The sequence below is a fragment of the Choloepus didactylus genome, chromosome 19, assembly GCF_015220235.1.
Source record: "Choloepus didactylus isolate mChoDid1 chromosome 19, mChoDid1.pri, whole genome shotgun sequence".
Classification (NCBI taxonomy): domain Eukaryota; kingdom Metazoa; phylum Chordata; class Mammalia; order Pilosa; family Megalonychidae; genus Choloepus; species Choloepus didactylus.
The window spans coordinates 56,344,087-56,363,369 of record NC_051325.1 but is presented as its reverse complement, the minus strand read 5'-3'; the positions used below and the strand labels follow the sequence as shown (position 1 = coordinate 56,363,369).

At 39.0% G+C, this 19,283-nt stretch overlaps 1 protein-coding gene across 2 annotated transcripts in view; it reads right to left on the bottom strand.

Moving 5' to 3' along the window:
• Positions 1-5,544: 5,544 nt before the first annotated feature.
• Positions 5,545-19,283, bottom strand: part of TSHZ2 (teashirt zinc finger homeobox 2) — a 444,871-nt gene continuing 431,132 nt past the window's right edge. For both annotated transcript variants that reach the window (XM_037811612.1, XM_037811616.1), the window contains exon 3: positions 5,545-7,430. Coding sequence is in view for 1 of the 2 variants with exons in the window: in XM_037811616.1 (XP_037667544.1) it covers positions 7,429-7,430 (2 nt within the window). In the remaining variant the exon portion in view is untranslated. The remainder of the gene's footprint in view (positions 7,431-19,283) is intronic.

Below are 19,283 nucleotides of genomic sequence, written 5' to 3'. Positions count from 1 at the left end.
AAGAAAATACTTTTTTTAAAAATCTGCCACAAAGAAAAGAGTTATCATGTTTAAAAATGTAAATAATATACTTATAGAAACCTTTTTGATGGAAATGAGGGGCTCCATATAACCTTGGCGACTGGTGCTAGTGGTATTTTTTTCACAATAGCTAAAAGAAATAGTATCTATTATTCAGGGCTTTAATTATAGTTCGCAAAGTAGAATGATTTTCCTTAAAAAAAATCTTTAGATGTAAAAAATAATGGCTTCTGAGATATAATTTCAGGGTTTTCTTCATCTCCACCATCAGAATTTATTTCTAGTGGTAAAATTGTATCAAAAAAAACCTCCTTCTACAGATAATTCAATACTGCAGCCTCATATACAGGCATGCATCGTAAGTGCACCCAAACAAAGTCATTTTTGTTCAGCAATGAGCTGAATTTTTTTTTTGACCTGATTGAAGTTACATGGGATATAAAGACCAGATTGTGCATCATTAGGTGGGACGACAGCATGGTGACACCCAGGGACAAAAGCAGGAGCACCCTTTCTGAAAATCCCTGCCTTTTTATTTTTTATTTTTTTCAAGCTGGAAAGCTGTCATTTCCAGTTAGGTTGTTTGTTTTTGGGCAGTGATGATGTGGCAAAGCTTTTGGAAGTTTGCAAATAGTGACTGTGCTGAGACCTCATATTTGAGGATGATGGGGAATAAAGGAAAGCATGGCCAGCCAAGGGCAAGATTTCCCAAATCCTAGAGAAGCTTGCAGAGATGCTGATTTGTGATGAATCTGTTTGGCCACAGGGTGGTATAATCTTCCTTGCAGAAAACTTTTTTTTTTTCCCCCTTCATAAGGACAATTTATAATCATCAAAAACAAGTGAAACATGGTTTTGATTAAAACAGCCTGTTGGCTCAATAATCTTTGTAATTTTAAAAACATCCTTAAATGCAGAAGAACCCGCCGACGTCAGGAACGGCCTGGGGCTCCATTACAACAACCACCGAATAAATAAGGAGAAGAATCGCGAGGTCATAAAAACAAAATTAAGCTAATGCTTCAAATTTTGACAATTATGAATTCTTCCTCTAAGTAGACATTAAAAAAAAATTTCAGGCACTATTAGATAAAAGACAAAGAAGATAATTCTACATGGATGAGTTTTCAGTTTTCCCAAGGGGTAGAGCATGCCTTTAAAGGAAAACTCTGATTAAGGATGGTGGTTCCTCCTTGGATCCAGCAATTGGATGGGACTCATGCAGACAGACAGACTTGGTTCTTATGATTTCTTTGTAAACTCAGATCTAATTCTTTCATAAGCCATTGAAAGAGAATGATCAGGAAAAAATTACAAGCATATTTTTCTATACAAAAGAACCCCCATTATGGGCCAGTTTGATAGGAAACAGAAACAAGCAAATATAACAAAATCTGTGTTCATACATGGTGATATAGTTAGTATACACAAATATGTACAGTATAAAAATGCATGGAAGGCTTATGTTTCCAGCCATCCAAGCTGCATCATACACAAGGAAAACAGCCTGGTTTTTCCTCCTGCTATACAAGCAAATGTATTATATACAGCATGCAGGCAATAGAAAATTAGTGCACTTGCACAGAAACATTCTACAGGTATGGTTACAGCCATTTTTCTTTGAAAACGGCTGGTCTGCTTTCCTAATATAAAAATGCGTTTGCCTTTCTTTGCTGGCAAATAAACACTTTCCTTCAGAGCAAGGATGAATAAACTTTCACAGATCACTCTGTCCCACTTCTCCCACTGCCCTTTCTAAAAGAAAAAAAAAATTCTAGTATTAATGGAAGGGTGTATATATGTAATGTATAACATGGTTGATGCCCAATTTCCTCAAACGCTGTAAGTGTTCTGCAGGGCAAGAACTGGATAACCATTAAAAAGATGGTGTATGATCAACTGCCTTCTTGATATTAAAGGGGTTTGGAAGTTTATGATTCATGCCGATAGTGCCTGGCTGTTAGGAATCAAAGTAGCAAGCAATTAGAAGCCTGCCAGGACATCAGAGACCAAAAGGTATATTGTCACTGGAGATATTATGTCATTGAAGAACCCTGAGCCAAATGAGAATTGTTTATTATGTCAGCTTTTTGACTTACATTGCACCTTCTAGCATCTGATGTACTATAAAGCCAAAATATTGCAATGTAAAGCTGGAATGTTTCTGTAGTATTTAACTCAATGCAGAATGGGCACACATTTTACTTTTTCTCTGCAGACTGGTTGAACTTTGTGTATTTAAAAAATATACGTACATATTTATAATTCTCGGATGTTACACGGAGTGTTTAGAAAGCGAAAGTCCTCACATTTGAGTTACAATTGTATGATTGTTCAAGTTCTGTGAATATAAGCCGTTTCCTGGGGACTGAGGTCCAAATGTAGGTTTCAGTTCATGATAATTCAGTCAACACATGGAATTTATTTTTTGGAGGGTCTGGGGGTGGTTGTTAGATTTTTTTTTTTTTTAAAGCGATGATTTATTTGAATTTTTCAATTTCTGGGGGTTCTCACAAAAGAGTTATAATTTGTACTTCCAAAAGCAGTTTTAAGCAAATAAACATCATACAAAGGGCTGTGAGTATTTAATCTTTTTCAAGCGGACCGTTGTTTAAAAGGACATAAGGAGAATCATATGGCTATTGATAAAATCAGTGTTGAAGGGTGTCAGATCAGGGTATCACGCCTTAGAAAAGCCATTTTACTTGGAATGTATTTTTCCAAAGGTAACGGACAGAGTCCCGTTGCAGAAAGAGAGTTCCACCTGGTACTAGCATTTTAAAGCAGCCCTATTCTAATCCATAAAACATTTCTAGTTTTCCCTGAAGCTTTGGGTTGCCTTGTGCATGAATAATTTTTGGAGAAACACCCACACCCGTTAGCCCATTGTTCATAACTGTTGGAGGAAGATTAACTAGAGCTTGGAAATTGTGCATCTGCTTTTGCCTTTGAGTCTGTCACAGAAAACCAAAGGAGATAAGTGGCTTTTACTTTGGATAAAGAGGTAAAATTCCCCTCTAGAAATTCTAAAGATGATTCATAAGTTTTGAAATGTTTAATGCTTCCTTGCAATGGAAACATGGCTCTCGGTCTGGGGGAATGGAAATTCGTATCTCTTTCTCCAGCTCAATCTTTGTCTAAAATTATTTCATAGATATTTTGAGAAAGTGCCACATATAGGAAGGGAGAAAATGAAATTAGCATTTTAACATCTCACAGGGGGAAAAATAAACTGAAAGTTTGGTTTTGCTTTTTTGTCTAATGCATGTTCAAAATAGATACTGCGTTTATTACTCTTTAGAACTACATGTGTATGTATGTGTTTTAAAGCCTTCAGTATATTTCTTTATTATTATTTTTATTGTAGCATTCAGCTCTGCACTGCTATTCTTGTGGCAGAGAATAGAGGGTAATGGGATAATGATAATTTTAATGTTTTTTTTTTAAATAAAAGCATTTTCAAGCTTAAAAAATAAAACTCAATGAAAAAGAAAAATTTTGAACACAGCAAACTAATCTGGTGACAGATATAAAAGCAACAGAATGCAGGTACCTTTAAGGCCTTGTAATCTTTGGATTTACTGTGAAGTTTCAGAAAATCATAGCCTCTTAGAGCTGCACTGTCTACAGACACCGGAAAATAACAGTGAAATTCATATATATACACATCCACACACACCTCTTCACTGCTTAACCAGAATTGTATAAATCCTTCCCAGATATGTGATTTTATTTGTCTATTTTCTGCATTTTAACTCCATTCAGTGGCTCATGCCCATGACATTAATTTCGCAAGTTTCAAACATCCAAGCCGGTACATTTTGGGGGGTGAGTTTTAAGAAATCTCTTTGAGACCTGAAAGAAATTCTGTGGGGCCTGTCTGGGCTATCCAATTTATTGTTTGATTATATTCTGCTTTTCAGCCTTGACCTATTTTTAAGCTATTTCTTCTCCGTATGCTTTTCAGAAGGAGAATTCCTTATTCTGAAAAACTATTATTTTTAAAAACAAGAATAAAATGCGAATAACGTGAGGGTCATTTCACCTTGTGTGAGCTCCGCCCCCAGCTGTGTGGGTAGCCGCTATCTTTGAAGAGCTTCTCTTTGCACTGTAAGCAACAGGAGGGCCAGGGCGTTGTTTGAAGTGTTTGCTGTTGTATCCCGTGGCACCTAGAACAGTGGTGGGCATGTGGCAGGTGCCCAATATTTGTTGAATGAATTTTCTGAAGAAATTGTTTCCTGTTGTACCTTCTATCCATGTGCTTTGTATTGTATTTGGTGAGATTGCCAAATGCACGAATTACCAAATGAATAAAATGCATACATTTATATATAACTTCTTAAATGCATCTTTCAATTTGCAGTTAGTTGGTGGCATTAGCTGGAAGGAGAGCTGGGGAAGGAAAGGCAATATCTCACCCTTACTGATACCAAAGAGTGGTAGAGGAATGGAGATACTGGAGTGTAATTTGCATGATATTTGCATGCCATATTCCTTCCTACTGTTGAAGTTCTATCTTATCAGAACTACGGTTAACCAGAGAAAGGAGGGGAGTGGTATGAAAGCAGATACAACCATGCTCCTTAGTTCATTTTATTTTGTCATTCCTTCCAGAAAGAAGCTCCTAGAAGCCTCACAGGGCTTGCCAAATGAAGACAGGCCTGGTCTCTAGGAATACATCAAGAGCTGCATGTAGCTCACAGCGCAAGCCCAGATCATCTTGTTTCCTAAGAACATTAGCAGCTGTCTCTCAGCAGGGACATCCACAGTTACCAATTCATGAGTCTTACCAAATTTATCAGTATTTTTGTCTCTGGCCTCCCACCCCACCATAGAAATTGCGCTAACAAAACCATATAGATTGTATGTTGAAGCAGATGATTTATTTATTTTTTCTTAGAAGGGAGAAAAATTGCCATGGAGTTGAGAATGTATTATTTCCCCTGACAACTGGAGCAGGAACTCAAGCATTTGCTTTTGGATTCCTGCAGCAGGATCTGAACTGTGTAACTTTAGCTACTAACCCTGGGTTGGAGCGAGCAATTTTTAACAGCTTCAAGAACCCCAATGCTAATGCATTGATTTTCCTTTAATAGAATTTCGTTGTTGAAGGACAGTGCGCGGTAGATCCCACCTTTCAATCTTAACCCATCTGAAGACTGTTCCTTTCCAGTTGAGCTCCATTCATTTCCAGTTGAATAGGTTAAGCAAAGACAGACCTCGCTGTTCTCAATTCACTTTATGATCCTCCCATCATAAAAAATAATATCAGCACCTTGCTCTTCATGTCAGAACTACATTTGAGCTGCTATTTCCTATGCCCATGAGTAAATCCCATAAAAGCCGCCCCGTTGTACTGTTGCTATTTTTCCTTGTGGGTGATTGATTGATGGATGAGTACTGACACTTCAATGAAGCTATTTCGACTGCCATCTCAATCCGATGATGTGAGGGGTATATTTTCTGTCCATGCCTCATTACTTCAGAATGACATTCCTGGAACTTCATTTACTTTTTCCCTCCTTCCCCGAAGCGCCATATTTTTTCCCATCTAGGTTATGCATGCCATAAAAAAAGCAATTTGCTATTATATGTGGCATAAGGGCAACACTTTCCCTAGGAGGTAAATAAGAAGGGTTTTTTTTTTTTTTTTTAATCCCAATGTTGAATTTAGGGATCATGTCAGAATTTCCAAAACAATTCCAACAGGCAGCCTCCATGAGAAATGCTGAAGAAGATATGTTTGGTTTCATTTGTCAGTGCTGAGTTGTTGTTGTTGATGTTGTGTGTATGTATGTGTGTGTGTGTGAGATAATCTGGGTAATTAAAGCAACAACAAAAATATTTCCTTTGTTTCAGAATCACCTAGTTTCTAGTGTTGTGCCTAGAATAGTTTAAATATTTTGCCTATAGCTGAGTAGCAGTTTTCAACACAATCCAGACTTATTTGTCCTTTGAGAATAAGGAAATTCATTGTTTAAATGCAATGATGGATTTATCTATTATAGGTTGCTTTCAGTTGTATAGAAAATGCTCAACTAGAGTAAATAGATCTACTCCTGCATTTCCAAACAGGGCACTAGGTATGCAAGACTTTTAATATTAAAACATGCTCTAAGCTTTTCCAAGTTGACTTAGGGCCTGATTTTAATCTGTGTAATACAGTATTCCCGTTAATAATAACATATAATTAAGACATCCGTTAAAAATCCATAACGTTAATTTAATGGAGAAAATCTAATACAGTTCTATTGGAATTTTTACGTTAAATTAACTTTAACGGGCTTTTAATGGATGTCTTAATTAGATCTCATTATTAACGGGAATATTCCACAAATTAAAATAGGGCCCTCAAAGTTTTAATGAAAAAAAGTTGCAGGAACACATTTAAAATGGACATCCTATTTCATGCTTTCCGTTGTTTCTGAAGCTGAGCTGTGTTTCAGAGCCCCGTAAACAACAGGTCCTGCAGAACAAGTTTACCAAAAAAGGCTGCTGTTGAACTTTCCACCCTGCAATGATCTCATTTCCTTCCTTTCTTTCAGATTCTACATCTCGCTAGTTTCCCCCATTTTTTTTTTCTCCCAATGTACAGGTCTCATAAGACAGTGGTGCATGCTTAAAACTATTTCTTCCGATCAATCAAGATAATAATGGTGAAAAAGATGCCCACTACTGCATGGGGAACAAGTCTTTGGCAGCAATATGGTTAAGCCTAAATGTTTGAACAACTTTCACAGAAGATGAACATTGTTCAGAGGTTTTCTTGGCTCAAACTCCAGTTTAACCTCATAATTCTTCCACTTTGTGGTGATTAATGGCTCCCTAGTGCAGGGGCAGGACTGGGCAATCCAGGTGCAACCGTAATTGTTGCACTGAACAGAAACATTTCCTTTAGACAAACGTTCCCAGAGGGGTTATAAATAGGAAATGGACATTACCATGAGAACTAAGCTTCCAAGTGTTTATGTCGAGAGCAGCCCGCTTGGACATTAAGCTATGAAGACTTATACTTTTTCCCTCCCCTTTCCTGTCAAGTGTTACAAACTGACAAAATAAGTACATCAATGTTTTCAGTCATTAACTTTCTTCAGTGGCACTTTGTTTTCTTGTGACAGTGAAAGGGGGACTGCAGAGACGAGACGGCTCCATTGCAGTTTATCAATGAAAATCTAATATCGTCCATAAGCAGAGAAGTGGAAATCAATACTTCATTACCAAATTGTTAGTGAGGATGAAGAGAAATGGCCGGGGTGTTATTTTTTTTTTTTATCTTTTTTTTTATTTTTTTCTTTTTGGCAGTCTTCTCAGAGCAGGGTGTCAGGAGTTCAATGTCAGAAGCAGGGTGGAGCGATGAAGAAGGGGCTCAGAGGGATCCAGGCTGGAAAGTTGAAACTAAGGCATTGGTCCTGCAACAGGAATCAGAACAACAAAAAAAAGATGCATTATTTTCTAAAATATAGCCTTGTGATTATTTCCCTAGGGTAGTAAAATTGCCCAACCATGCCGTTTCATTTGTAACAACATTTTGAATAGACTCATAGTTAGCTGAGAGTAGGGTCTAATGCAACCAGATCAGGGGACACAGAAAGGAGAAACCAACTTAAAAAAACCAACAAACTTTAAAATAAAATGCACTTTTTTTTTTTTTTTCCTTTATGAAGCATTTTGAAAATTAGAAAATTGTTAATCATGACTCCACCATCCAGGGATGTTCACATTCTGTTCACATTCTGTTCACATTCTGCTGTATTTCCTTCTAGTCCTTTCTTTTTGTATTATTATTGCTACTTTTTTTTAGATTTACATGGCTGTAAGTGCTCTCTTTGTGATGCCTCTTTTTGTAATTTTTCACTTGAAAACCTCATTGTTGATAGCTGCCTGAGTTCTATCACGTAGATTATTATAGTTTACGCAAAACCATTCTGCTTATGCTGGACATTGAGTTCGCTTCCAATTTTGTTCAATAAAAAAGAACACTGTAATGAACACCTTGATGTTTAAAACTTTGCAGAATGTTGATTTTCTTAGGTTTAAATTTCCCATGGGGGAATTCCTGAATCAAAGATATTTTTTTGTGGTGGGGGAGAGCTACTTAAAGTATGTGTTGCTATGGGTAGTTATTGGGATGACTATTTTCAGACATCCACTATTTGGATTACAGTGTGAAATGCAGATAATCTCCATCAGCCCAACGTGGGTGGAATTCCTTGTTTACATCTGGTTATTTAACTAACAGTGGTGCTCATTTTAGTGAAGAATAAAAACCTTGGACCTATGTATGATTAGCCTTTTGGAAGAAAAACACTTCCAAGTTTCTAGTAGAAGAATAAAGAAAAATTGAAAATTGTAAGACATTTGATGGATGTAGAGACATTCTGTACACAAAAAGTCATGTCAGACAGTCCTTTGTAAGGACTAGAGTTACTGTGATACTAAAAACCAATTACGGACCCACCAAATGCCAGGTACTTTACATATGTTACCGCTGACTCTTGAAACAACTTCATTTTAAAAATGAGAGGGAAAAAAAAGAGTTTCAAAGAGGCTAGTGACTTGTCCAAGGTCACACAGCCAGTAAGAAGCAGAGGATGACTTTAAATTTAGGTCTTCCCAATTCCAAATCTTATCTGCTCATTTCAGACACCAGTCTACCTAGAGGAAGGCCGTTTCCCCTTGCTACTCGGTTTACGCTTTGGAGACAAGAGTCCCTAGCAGATTTTCTTTGATTTCGTTGGGACCACCTTTGGTTGGCAGATCTAGACCTGAAGGAGGATGTTCATGTGGCTGGAGGGAGAGAGTTGGGCCAAAGAAAGAGAAAGAAAGTAGAGGCCAGAAATTGCAACAGCAAAAGGAGAAGGTAGGAGGAGGGAGAGAGGAAAAGAGAGGAGGAGAGAAAGAGACCATTATAAAACCCTTCTTTCATAAAGAGTGGATGTGCCCGCTGTTGTCAGACAGGATGAAGACCCTGGGTGCAATTTCACATAAAGTCAATTTGAGGTGCCCCTGACCATGATGTCTCTGTGATAACCTTGTTTCATCTATCGCTGCCTTGAACCTACCCCAGATTTGATAGACACCCAGAGTTTTCTGGCTGGGTTTCTCTTAGGGCAAAGTTGGCTTTGGGAAGGGGATCAAGGAGAAAGAAAATAATAGTTTTATTATATTTTGACTCCTTCTTGGTTTCACAATACACATTAGCATATTAACGATTCTTAGAAGTCCTGCAGTTAAAACCAAGCCAAACCAAACACAGTACATTTTTATTTAACTCCAGTATTTCCCAGATTTATTTGATAACCCTTTTCTTCCCCACAAAATGCAAATATATTTGGTTGAGTATTGCTTTCTGGAAAACACCTTCTTGGTTGACTCTTGTGCAAAAACAAAGTTGTTCCATTTCTGAGATCCCCATCCTGATTTCCTTATTGACCTTCTGTGGTGCTTCAATCGAGTTGTTTGGCTTTTTGGGGGCCTCAGAATGAAGAGATCCTTTGGTAATTATAACTTGACATTTTCTGAGTGTTTATTCCGTGCTACTCGTGCTAAGGCCATTGACTTCACAACGCTGCAATACGTGGTAACAGTATCTGCATTTCCCAGCCTCGGAAATGGAGGTTTAGAGAGGTGAAACCATTTGAATTGCAGTCACCTCACCGGTAAGTAGGAGAAAGGGTATTTGGATTCAGGTTTTTCTGACTACAAATTCTGGTCTCTTAAACCACTGTTTTTATATTTGTCTGTGATGGTTTGGTAATGTCTGAAAGTGTTAAACACTAGCATTATTAATAACTGAGAGGCATTTCCATAAGAGTATCTGACTACAGTTACTTTTAAATTCCAGATCCGAGTGTCTTCTATTAAAACCATGGCTATGATGCGCTTTCCTTCAGAGAGGTCTCCTTATATGCCATCATGATTGATACAAGTGGCGGATTCTTCCAGAAGGTCAGTGTTCCATAATTTTAGAGCAATGGTAAAGAGGAAACCGGAATCTTTGGCCACTTTGGGACATTATACTCTTTCTTTTATTTTTCCTTACCTTAAAAGAAGAAGGAAAATCTTATTTCTCTCCAGGTTTAAAGATGAGACCCTGGCAGAAAATTAAAACTGGAAAATGAAGGGAGGGGAAAACGGTGTTATTATTTCTCACTGTTCAGAATGAATTGCATAGAATGGATTAAGAAAAAGAGGGCAAATTCTGTTGGTTGCCTTTCGAGTGGTAGTTGAGGCCAGACTTTGCTGCTGCATGCTTTTTTTTTTTTAAATATGTTGAGCTACAACTATAAAAATAAAGCAGAAATAAATAAAAATTTTAATTACATATCTACAAAGTCATTGGCAGTGTTCATTAGGAAGAGTTTGTGAGGGAGAGCCAGGCGAAAAGATGTAATTATTTTTGTATTAATTACAGAGCCACCAACAGATGCGTCAAATTATATATGCTCTAATTTGGCCATGCTAGAATTTTTAATCCCTCTGGCAAATCATTTTGTTTGGCTTTTCCTCATCTCCTTGCCCTTGCTAATCCTGCCTGCCCTCTTCTCTCTTCATTGTACACTGCTGTTATTGGTTCAGGATCATCCTTAGTGGGTATTTTGTGATGGGAGTAACACTAGCATTTACTGGTCAGGGTCAGGGATGTTGGGTGCTGTGCCATGTGTCCGAGGGTGTCACATGAGGGTGCATGGCTCCTGATCCTGCAGCATCTTTGAAAATCTCCTTGTAGGTCGAGGTTTCTCGACCTCGGTATTACTGACATTTGGGGCCAGAAAATTCATGGTTGCGGAGGCTGTCGTGTGCATTGTAGGGTGTTTAGCAGCCTCCCTGGACTGTACCCACAGAGGCCAAGAGCAACCTCCTCCCTCCCCCCATTGTGACAAATAAAAATTTTCCCAGGCATCGCTATTTATGTCCCTTGGGGGCAAAATCGCCCCCCAGTTCAGGACCACTGATGTAGGTAGAAAAGCTGTTTATAATACTCTGAGCCTAGAATTTAGGTCTAGTGTGCACAGACACACACAGTATTTTATACACAGTTTAATACACTGAATTTTCCAAAAATTAAACTATCTTGCAAACAAAGAGAAACCACATTTGGCTATTTGCTGCTTTAGAAAATCCAGTTACCCCTGGCAGTGCTGCCGACGGCGAGCGAGACACCCATTGACGGCCGCCATCGGTCTGTCTTAGCACTGATGTGATCACGTGCGTGGGCGTGTGGCAGCGCACATCTGACTACCTCCTTACGTCTTCTGGTGCCTCCTACGCTAAGTGTGGTCCACACAAAGCAGCATCACTGGGGAGCTGGTGAGAAAGGCATAATCCCAGACCTGGTCCCAGACTGGTTAGAAATGCTGAATTGGGATGTGCATGTCAACATGATGCCCAGGGAATTTGTGTGCACGTTAAAGTTTGAGAAGCGTTGTTTTGGTGCATTTTGTGCCCAAACATTCTCCTTTTCTTTCTTATGGTACAGTTATGGCTCCAGATGGTTATTTTTAAATTTTGTAATTATCTGTGTAGGCTGGGTGTCTGACTTATGAAGTTTATTTCAGGGGACGTTAAAAGATGTTTGTCCTAAAATGTTGACACCATGTCTGCAGATGTCAAGTACACCTGTGCTACCCAGGCCCTAAATACCACCTGTGTGTTGGTAACCCGGTGGGTTCCAGACCCCTACACCCGGCAGGCTTCTTGACACTGTGAACAGCTCACAAGGGCCTCAAACCTAACTCCTGTAAGAGCAAGATGCTTGAGTTCCCGCATTTCTGTTCTGTTCCGCCTCCCGTGTTTCTCTTCTTAGGAAATGGCGCCTTCCACCACTCAATTGCACCAGCCAGAAAAGTGGGGTCCTCTTTCACACCTCCTCCCCCACGGACCTAGTCATAAAATTCCTCCCCAAACCGTTTCCATCTCCATATCCAACACCCCAGTTCCAGCCTGTGCGCCCCATCCCTGGATGGCTTGGTGTCATCTCAGTCCGTCTCCCTTAAGTCCTTCCAATCGTTTTCCATCTGGTAAACAAAGTGAACTAGTAAAACCTCAGTTGGATAGGAGCAGTCACTCCCCATCCTCCCAGCTTAGACTTGTTCACTTACCTCTATTGCACTTAGAAAATAATCTCATTTTTTTCTAAAGCTTCCTGCCTGATTTGGCCGGGCCCTCCTGTGCTCGCTCATCCAGGCCTCTCTGCCCCTTTCTGACAGGGCCCAAGCACACTGCTCTTCTGCCAGCTCTTGGAACAAGCCAAACTCTTCCCTGCCTCAGAGCCTTTGCAGGTGCTGTTCCCTCTGCCTAGAATTCTTTTCCTCTCTTTCTTTGCTTGGCTAAAACCTTCTCCTCCTTGAAGCCTCAGTTTCAGTGCCACTTCCTCAGAGAAGCCTTCCCTTACCACCACTGTACTTAACCAAGTTCCTTTGTTATAAGCGCACACCAAATCTTTTATGTGGTCCTTACGGAACTCATTGCAGCTTATAAATACATAATCATGTATGCCATTTTTAGGTTCATGTCTGCCTCCTACACTGACTCCTAAGCTCCAGGAAGGTAGGGGTGGTGCACAAATCCATCCAGCAGTACCCCGATGCCTAAAACATAGGAGGCACTCGATAAATATTTGTTGAGTGAATAAAGCCCTGAAGACAGTAATTTGAAGTCTATCTCTTCCAACATGAAAAGGGAATTTGAGTGTCTATTTCTTAAACAATACAAAAGACAAAAAGAGATGAACTTAGAATCTTACTTCCCTAATTCTATAAAGAAATGGTTTAGAAAATGTAAAGAGAAAAGAGGAGACTAGAAAAATTAGTACAAGAAAACATAAATGGACATGAAGAAGTTTTGACATCTCTTTGATATTTTCAATTTCTAAGGATAATTTATTCTGTCATTTTGAAGTGATTTATATATTTCAAAGCAAACATATTGGATAAATGTTAGCAGCTCCATTTTGAAGATGAAGAGATTGAGGCCAAGGAAATTTAAATGATTTGCTCAAACAGCAATTAAATGATGGGGTTAGGATGTCTGACTTCTAATTTAGGGCTTTTTAAAACTGGTTAAAAAATGAAAAAAAGTGAAATACAAATGCTGAAAATACATTAAATTGTATCTTTAAAAAAAGACCATAATGAGGAGACAAAATGGATATGGAGATGTGTGATTTTTAACCATGTGACCCTGGGAGAAACCTGAAGTTAATTTTGTTTTTTCAAATTGATTTTACAATTTGAAGATTCAAATTGGCTTACCTGCATTGCTGAATTTCATCATTAGTGCTTCTCCTAATATTTCCTAAGAGAAATCTCTGTGTGCAGAAACCCTTAAACTTTGGTGGACCAATTTCAATTCTTAGAATGAGTAAAATAATTGCTTAAATTTATTGAATACCTTGTATATGCCAGAAACAGCTTCTTGTGGGTAGATGGATATTTTAAAATATTATCTGATATATCTTTTTTTTTGCCTTTCTTTAATTCTATGTTCATTCTAATTTTATTCCATGTTGTTTTCCCACTTTTGAAAACAGAGATTGAAGCTGGCTTTAGAAAGGGTGGTCACAAAATAAACTAGACAGAATGGAAGTGGCTAAGATTTGGAATGGTGGGAGTGACTTTATTATTTGTTTTTCTTATATCAAACCTCAAAGATACGGAGTCAGTGAGAAATTTTAACGTTATGATTCAATAATGTCTGAGTTGTTACTGCTAATTTTAGATGTATCACATATGCGTGATTTCTGTTAAACATGACAACTAGCCAACAAGGTATCCAGCATGACAGAAGAAAAAAGTGAAGTTTAGAGAATTGAAGTGACTTATTCAAGGTCACATGGCTAGCAAGTAGCAGTGTTTTAATTGGAATATACATTTTCTTGATTTTAGAGCCTTTGCTCATTTCTTCCATTCTTTTAGAATTTTTAAAATTGTGTTGACATATATAACAAAAAATTTGCCTTTAAAACCTTTTTAAGTGTACAATTCAGTAGTATTAATTATTTTCACAATGTTGTGCTGTCATCACCACCATCCATCGCCAAAACTTTTTCATCTCCCCAAACAGAAACTCTGTACCCATTAAGCAATAGCTTCTCGTTTCCCCCTTCCCCTAGTCCCTGTTAATCTCTAACGTGCTTTCTGTATCTATGAATTTGTTTATTTTATATATTTCATATAAGTGAATCATACAATATTTGTCCTTTTGTGTTTGACTTCTTTCACGCCACATAATGTTTTCAAGGTTCATCTGTGCTGTGACATGGATCAGAACTTCCCCCATTCTATGGCCAAATAATATTTCATTGCATGAATATACCACATTTCGTTTATCCATTTATCTCTTGATGGAAACTTGGATTGTTTCCACCTTTTGTCGGAGTCTTTAGTCTTAACCAACTAAACTAATTGTTCCTGACATTAGATCTGTACTGATGAGAACACATAGAAACTCTTTGTCAAAAGGATGCTTGATCAGACCCTTGAAGCATTAGGAGGCAACACTATCACCAATCTTGATAGTCTTCTCCTTGGAACACTTAAACACAGATCATCGTAGGTCATAACTGACACATTGGAAAACTCTCAATTTGTGAACTTTCTCTTTTAAAGCACAATTTATAATAAATGAAACATGTGTCTCAAATGTATGATATATGCTTCATGACAGAAACCAGACAGTCTAAACCTGGAGGAGAGTTGATATTCCGGTTTGCTAGAGTTGCTGTTATGCAAAATACCAGAAATGGATTGGCTTTAATAAAGGGGGTTTATTTGGTTACAAATTTACAGTCCTAAGGCTGTAAAAGTGTCCAAACTAAGGCATCAATAATTGGGTACCTTCACTGAAGAAAGGCCATTGGCTCCCAGAACACCTCTGTCAGCTGGGAAGGCATGTGGCTGGCATCTGCTGGTCCTTTGCTCCTGAGTTGTCTTTCAAAATTGTGGTCTCTCAATTGTCTCTGGACTTGCCTCTCTTAGCTTCTCTGGAGCAAACTGTGCGCTAGCATCTCCAAATGTCTCCAAGCATCTGCTTTCAATGGCTGTCTCCAAAATGTCTCTCAGCTGCTCTTGGGGTGTTTTGTCCTTTCTTGGTTCCTGTGCATCCTTAGCTTAACATCTCTAAACACCCTTCTCTCTGCAACTCCAAGCATCTCTAAGCATCTTTACTGTCAGCAGCGTCTGGGTCTGTTCCTTTTAAAGGACTCCAGTAAACTAATCAAGACCCATGCTATATGGGCAGGGCCACTCCTCCATGGAAATAATCTAATCAAAAGTATCACCTACGGCTGGGTGAGTCACATCTCCATGGAAACAACCTAATCCAAATATCCCACAAGATTGGATTAAAACTTGGCTTTTAAGGAGACATAATATATCTAAATTGGCACAGTTGACCAACTAGGGTTTTTCTTATCAGTGCCAGAAGAAACATCTAGGCAGAGACCTCCAGCCTATATAACCAACCTTGAGCATCCCACAGAGTGGGTGGATTGGAAATAATTTTTAAAATAAATTCCCTTTTTGTCTACTTCATGGGCAACCCTCAGAATGGTTAAAATCTCTTCACTGCTGTATGCAACATGGCTAAGTGAAAGTCGTAGAAACAGGGTGACATCTTGGAAAACAGCAACAACAACAAAAACAACAGGCAATAAGATGCAGAGCTTCCTGAGAGTGGTGCAAATACTGTCAATCAGTGTCATTTGGGTCCTTACTTCTATGTCAGCTTAGAAGATTTCAGTGGCAGCAGAAAATCTTTTCCTTAAACCACACTGTTCAACTTCAGGTTACCCAAGTAGTTAAGAAACAGAAATAAAATAAATGGCATGAGAATTTTCTCTATGAGAATCTCTTGACAACTAACGATGGGATTATGGAGTCTTAACTGCTGTTCCGTTATCCCTAATTATAACCAAAGGTATGTCAATCTAAATAAAAATGATAAGGCAGGCAGAAGCATTCTCCTCTCTCCCCTTCCACTCACTTTTTAGCATGGATGTCTTCTTAGTATGATGCTTTGACAAAGCTTGGATTGAATAATTATCAAAAAGTGATGGAGACCAGTGTTAAGTAAAACATATTTTTGCAGAAAGGAATGGTTTTAATTTTTTCATAGAAAGAAATGGTTTCCATTTTAAATATTTGGTTCTACTATGAGACTCTCCTGTTGTCTTTATTGCAATCTGCTATATCACAAAGATTATGCAAGAAATTTCTTCCAGATATTAAGGAAAGGCTTTGCTTATTCTTAAATCTTGGTAAAACTTTTCATTTTGGGGAAAAAGTCAGTCTGGGAATGTGTCATGTTTCTGTTTTTTTGCTTTCACTATCCAGAAGCTCAGAGTCAAATTGGTGGCCCAGCTTTAGAACTGCAGGTGTTCTTACGGCTGCATCAACTTCTCTTCATGTTCTCTCTCCATTTTCCTCTAGCATATTTGTTAACAGTTTGACTCTGTCATTTGCTAGCTGTGTGACATTTGGGAAATGACTCACCCTCTCTGAACTTAAGCATCCACATCTGCAGTAGTAAACTTCCAACAAATGGTGCCTGGCACACAGAAAGTGCTCAATAAAATGTTAATTATTTTTAATGGTTTTCATTTCTTTTATGGCTTTATTGCGTTGTATACGGTACAGTATCTTACAATGTTGTGGAATGAGATCTAGAGTAAGTTAAAAATACATACATAAAATTCTACTTATGCATTAGAAATAAATAATGATCAGGTCTGGGAAAATGGGTTATTCTTTCCTTCTGAATATTTAAAAAACTAAGTAGAGGAGAGATTCTTCAGTTCATGCATTAAGCAAATATTGAAAAGAGCCAGTTGTCATTTTAGTTATGAAACAGAAAAGTTTTCCCCTTTTATAAAAAAGTAGCATTTCAAAACACTTAATATGGGAAATTAAAAAGAAAGAAGCAGTTATAATACCTAACATTTTATTAAGTGCTCAATACAAGCGCTGCACGTTACCGTAACACCCAACGATAGATCGCATTGTCCCTATGTATTGATAAGAAGACAGAGGCTTGGATTGGTTAAGAAATTTGATCAAGGTCAGAAAAAGAAAAGTGGCAGAGCCAGGCTTTGGACATAGGGCTGTTCTCCAGCCAGTATTTATTGCTGTCAGTGGCACTAACTAGAATCTTCGAAAGGCGCATTGCTCAGTAAAGCTATATAATGAAAAATGGTAAGGACTGAAAAACTGTCCAGCTGTTGTCGTCCTTTCAAATGATAAATTAAAAGGGTGACAAAGAGCAGGACAACATTCTGACAATGGAAAAGGGAAATGTCCCCGGCAGTTTCAATGTCAATTATAATTTCATGTTCAGCAATTATATATTTAAATCTGAGAATTCTCATACATGTTGCGTTTGGTGCATGGCAACACAGAGGAGAGACAGGAAGCAATTACCCTGTACCCATTTTTATCAAGCCACATTCATATACTCCAAAGAGGCACTTAAATTGTTTGAAAGAGGTCTAGATGCTGGCAAACACCACCATAAACAACTGGGACAGTTTAAAGTCCAAACGCCAACGACATGATTCACAGCGGAGGCCATCTTCTCTAAGTGGAGTGCGAAGCCCAAAGTTATTTATTGCAACTAACTTACAACCAAATGAGACTCACTGCCTGGACACAGCTAGGGGACTTTACTGCAGCCTAAAGTGTGAGTTGTTGGTGTTTAGGAAGAACAGCATTCTCTCCAAGTATGGAAAATAAGCCGTAGAATTTTTTTTTTTAACCACTGTGATTATTTACCTAAGCCTGCGGCAGCACTGTCTGTCATTGTGTCTACCCTGGAAAAGGGAGTTAGTGGGTTGAAACACTTATTTAGATAATTTTAATGGTACTGAACATTTATTGGGTGCCTACTTTACACCCGAAACTTGACTACTGTTGTTTTATTTAATTCTTATGGTAATACCCAAAGGTAGCTCTTTGAATCCCTTTTCAGAGCTCAGGGAACAGGTGCAGAGATTTAAGTATGAGGACCAGCATCAAATGCCTGTAAGTGGTAGAGCTGGGATTTGAACCCAGGTTTCTCTGTCAGTAAAGTACCAAGCTCTTTTACAATAATAACTATTGCCCTTTGCCAATTTGACTATTTATAATCCCCACAGAAGGTTGGTAAAATAGGAGTTACTTCCTCTTTACAGACACAGAACTAGAGTTTCAGGTGGTTAAGTTGTCCCCTCCACCCCCACACAGCTATTTTGTAGTGAGGCTGGAATGAAATCAAGGTTTGTTTGGATCCCAAACCTGGTTTCATCTGACCCTCCCAGTGTTTCCCATATGTTATGGAGAACCCCAATCCCTTGAGATACTCTAAGGAAAAAAAGAGATGTTTCTTATTCAGTTATTGACATTTTAAGCAAAAGCTCCTCAAAAATGCCAGGGCGTGTCCTACTTCCTAGCTCTTGCTCCTGCTGTACCTCCTCCCAGGGCACCCTCCACCTCCATCCACATCTCTCCACTTTAATATTATGCTCTCAGAAAGACCTTCCTTTATTCCAGAATCTGGACGAGGTCCCAGATTTGCTCTCTCTTAGCTCCCGCTGGCTGGGAATAATCCATCGGTTTGTGTGAATATGGATTTGTTGCTTCTTTCCCTTTCACCTCCAGGTTCTGGGAGGGCAGGGAGGACACTGCCCTGTTTGCCCAGTCTCCGAAGTGCTGGCCAGCTCCTGGCCCAGGGGTGCCGCTCAGTGAGCAAACACGAACTTTCCGTCCACTTGGCCCATCGCTCTCCCTTTGTAGAATCCTAGCAATGCGAGTGAATGCCCTTGGGGACAACGGCCTGCTACCACGGCGACATTCTACAGATGGCGACACTGGGGCCGGGAGCCATGGCCACTTCCGCTGGGGGATGCTGAGAATAACAACAACACCTGCTGCTTATCATCCCACTACGGTCCTGACGACGAGGTAAGCGCTTTACCAGTAATATCTGATTGAATCCTCACGACCAACAAGGAAACCGAGGCTCGGATGTGTTAAACCCTCACCCAAGTTCACAGCCAAGAAGTGGCACAGAGTTACCTGGCTGAACCTCCACCCTAGCTCCACACCATGTGGGTGTCACCTGAGGAGCTCCAAAACACCAGGTGGGGGGTCCCACCCCAGACATTCTGCCAAAATTGATCCGGGGTATGGCCTGGGCATGGTGTGGGGGCAGTGTTTGAAAGCTGCCAGGTGATTTTCATGTGCTGCCAAGGTTGAGAATTGCTTTAAGTATGATTTATATATGTATTT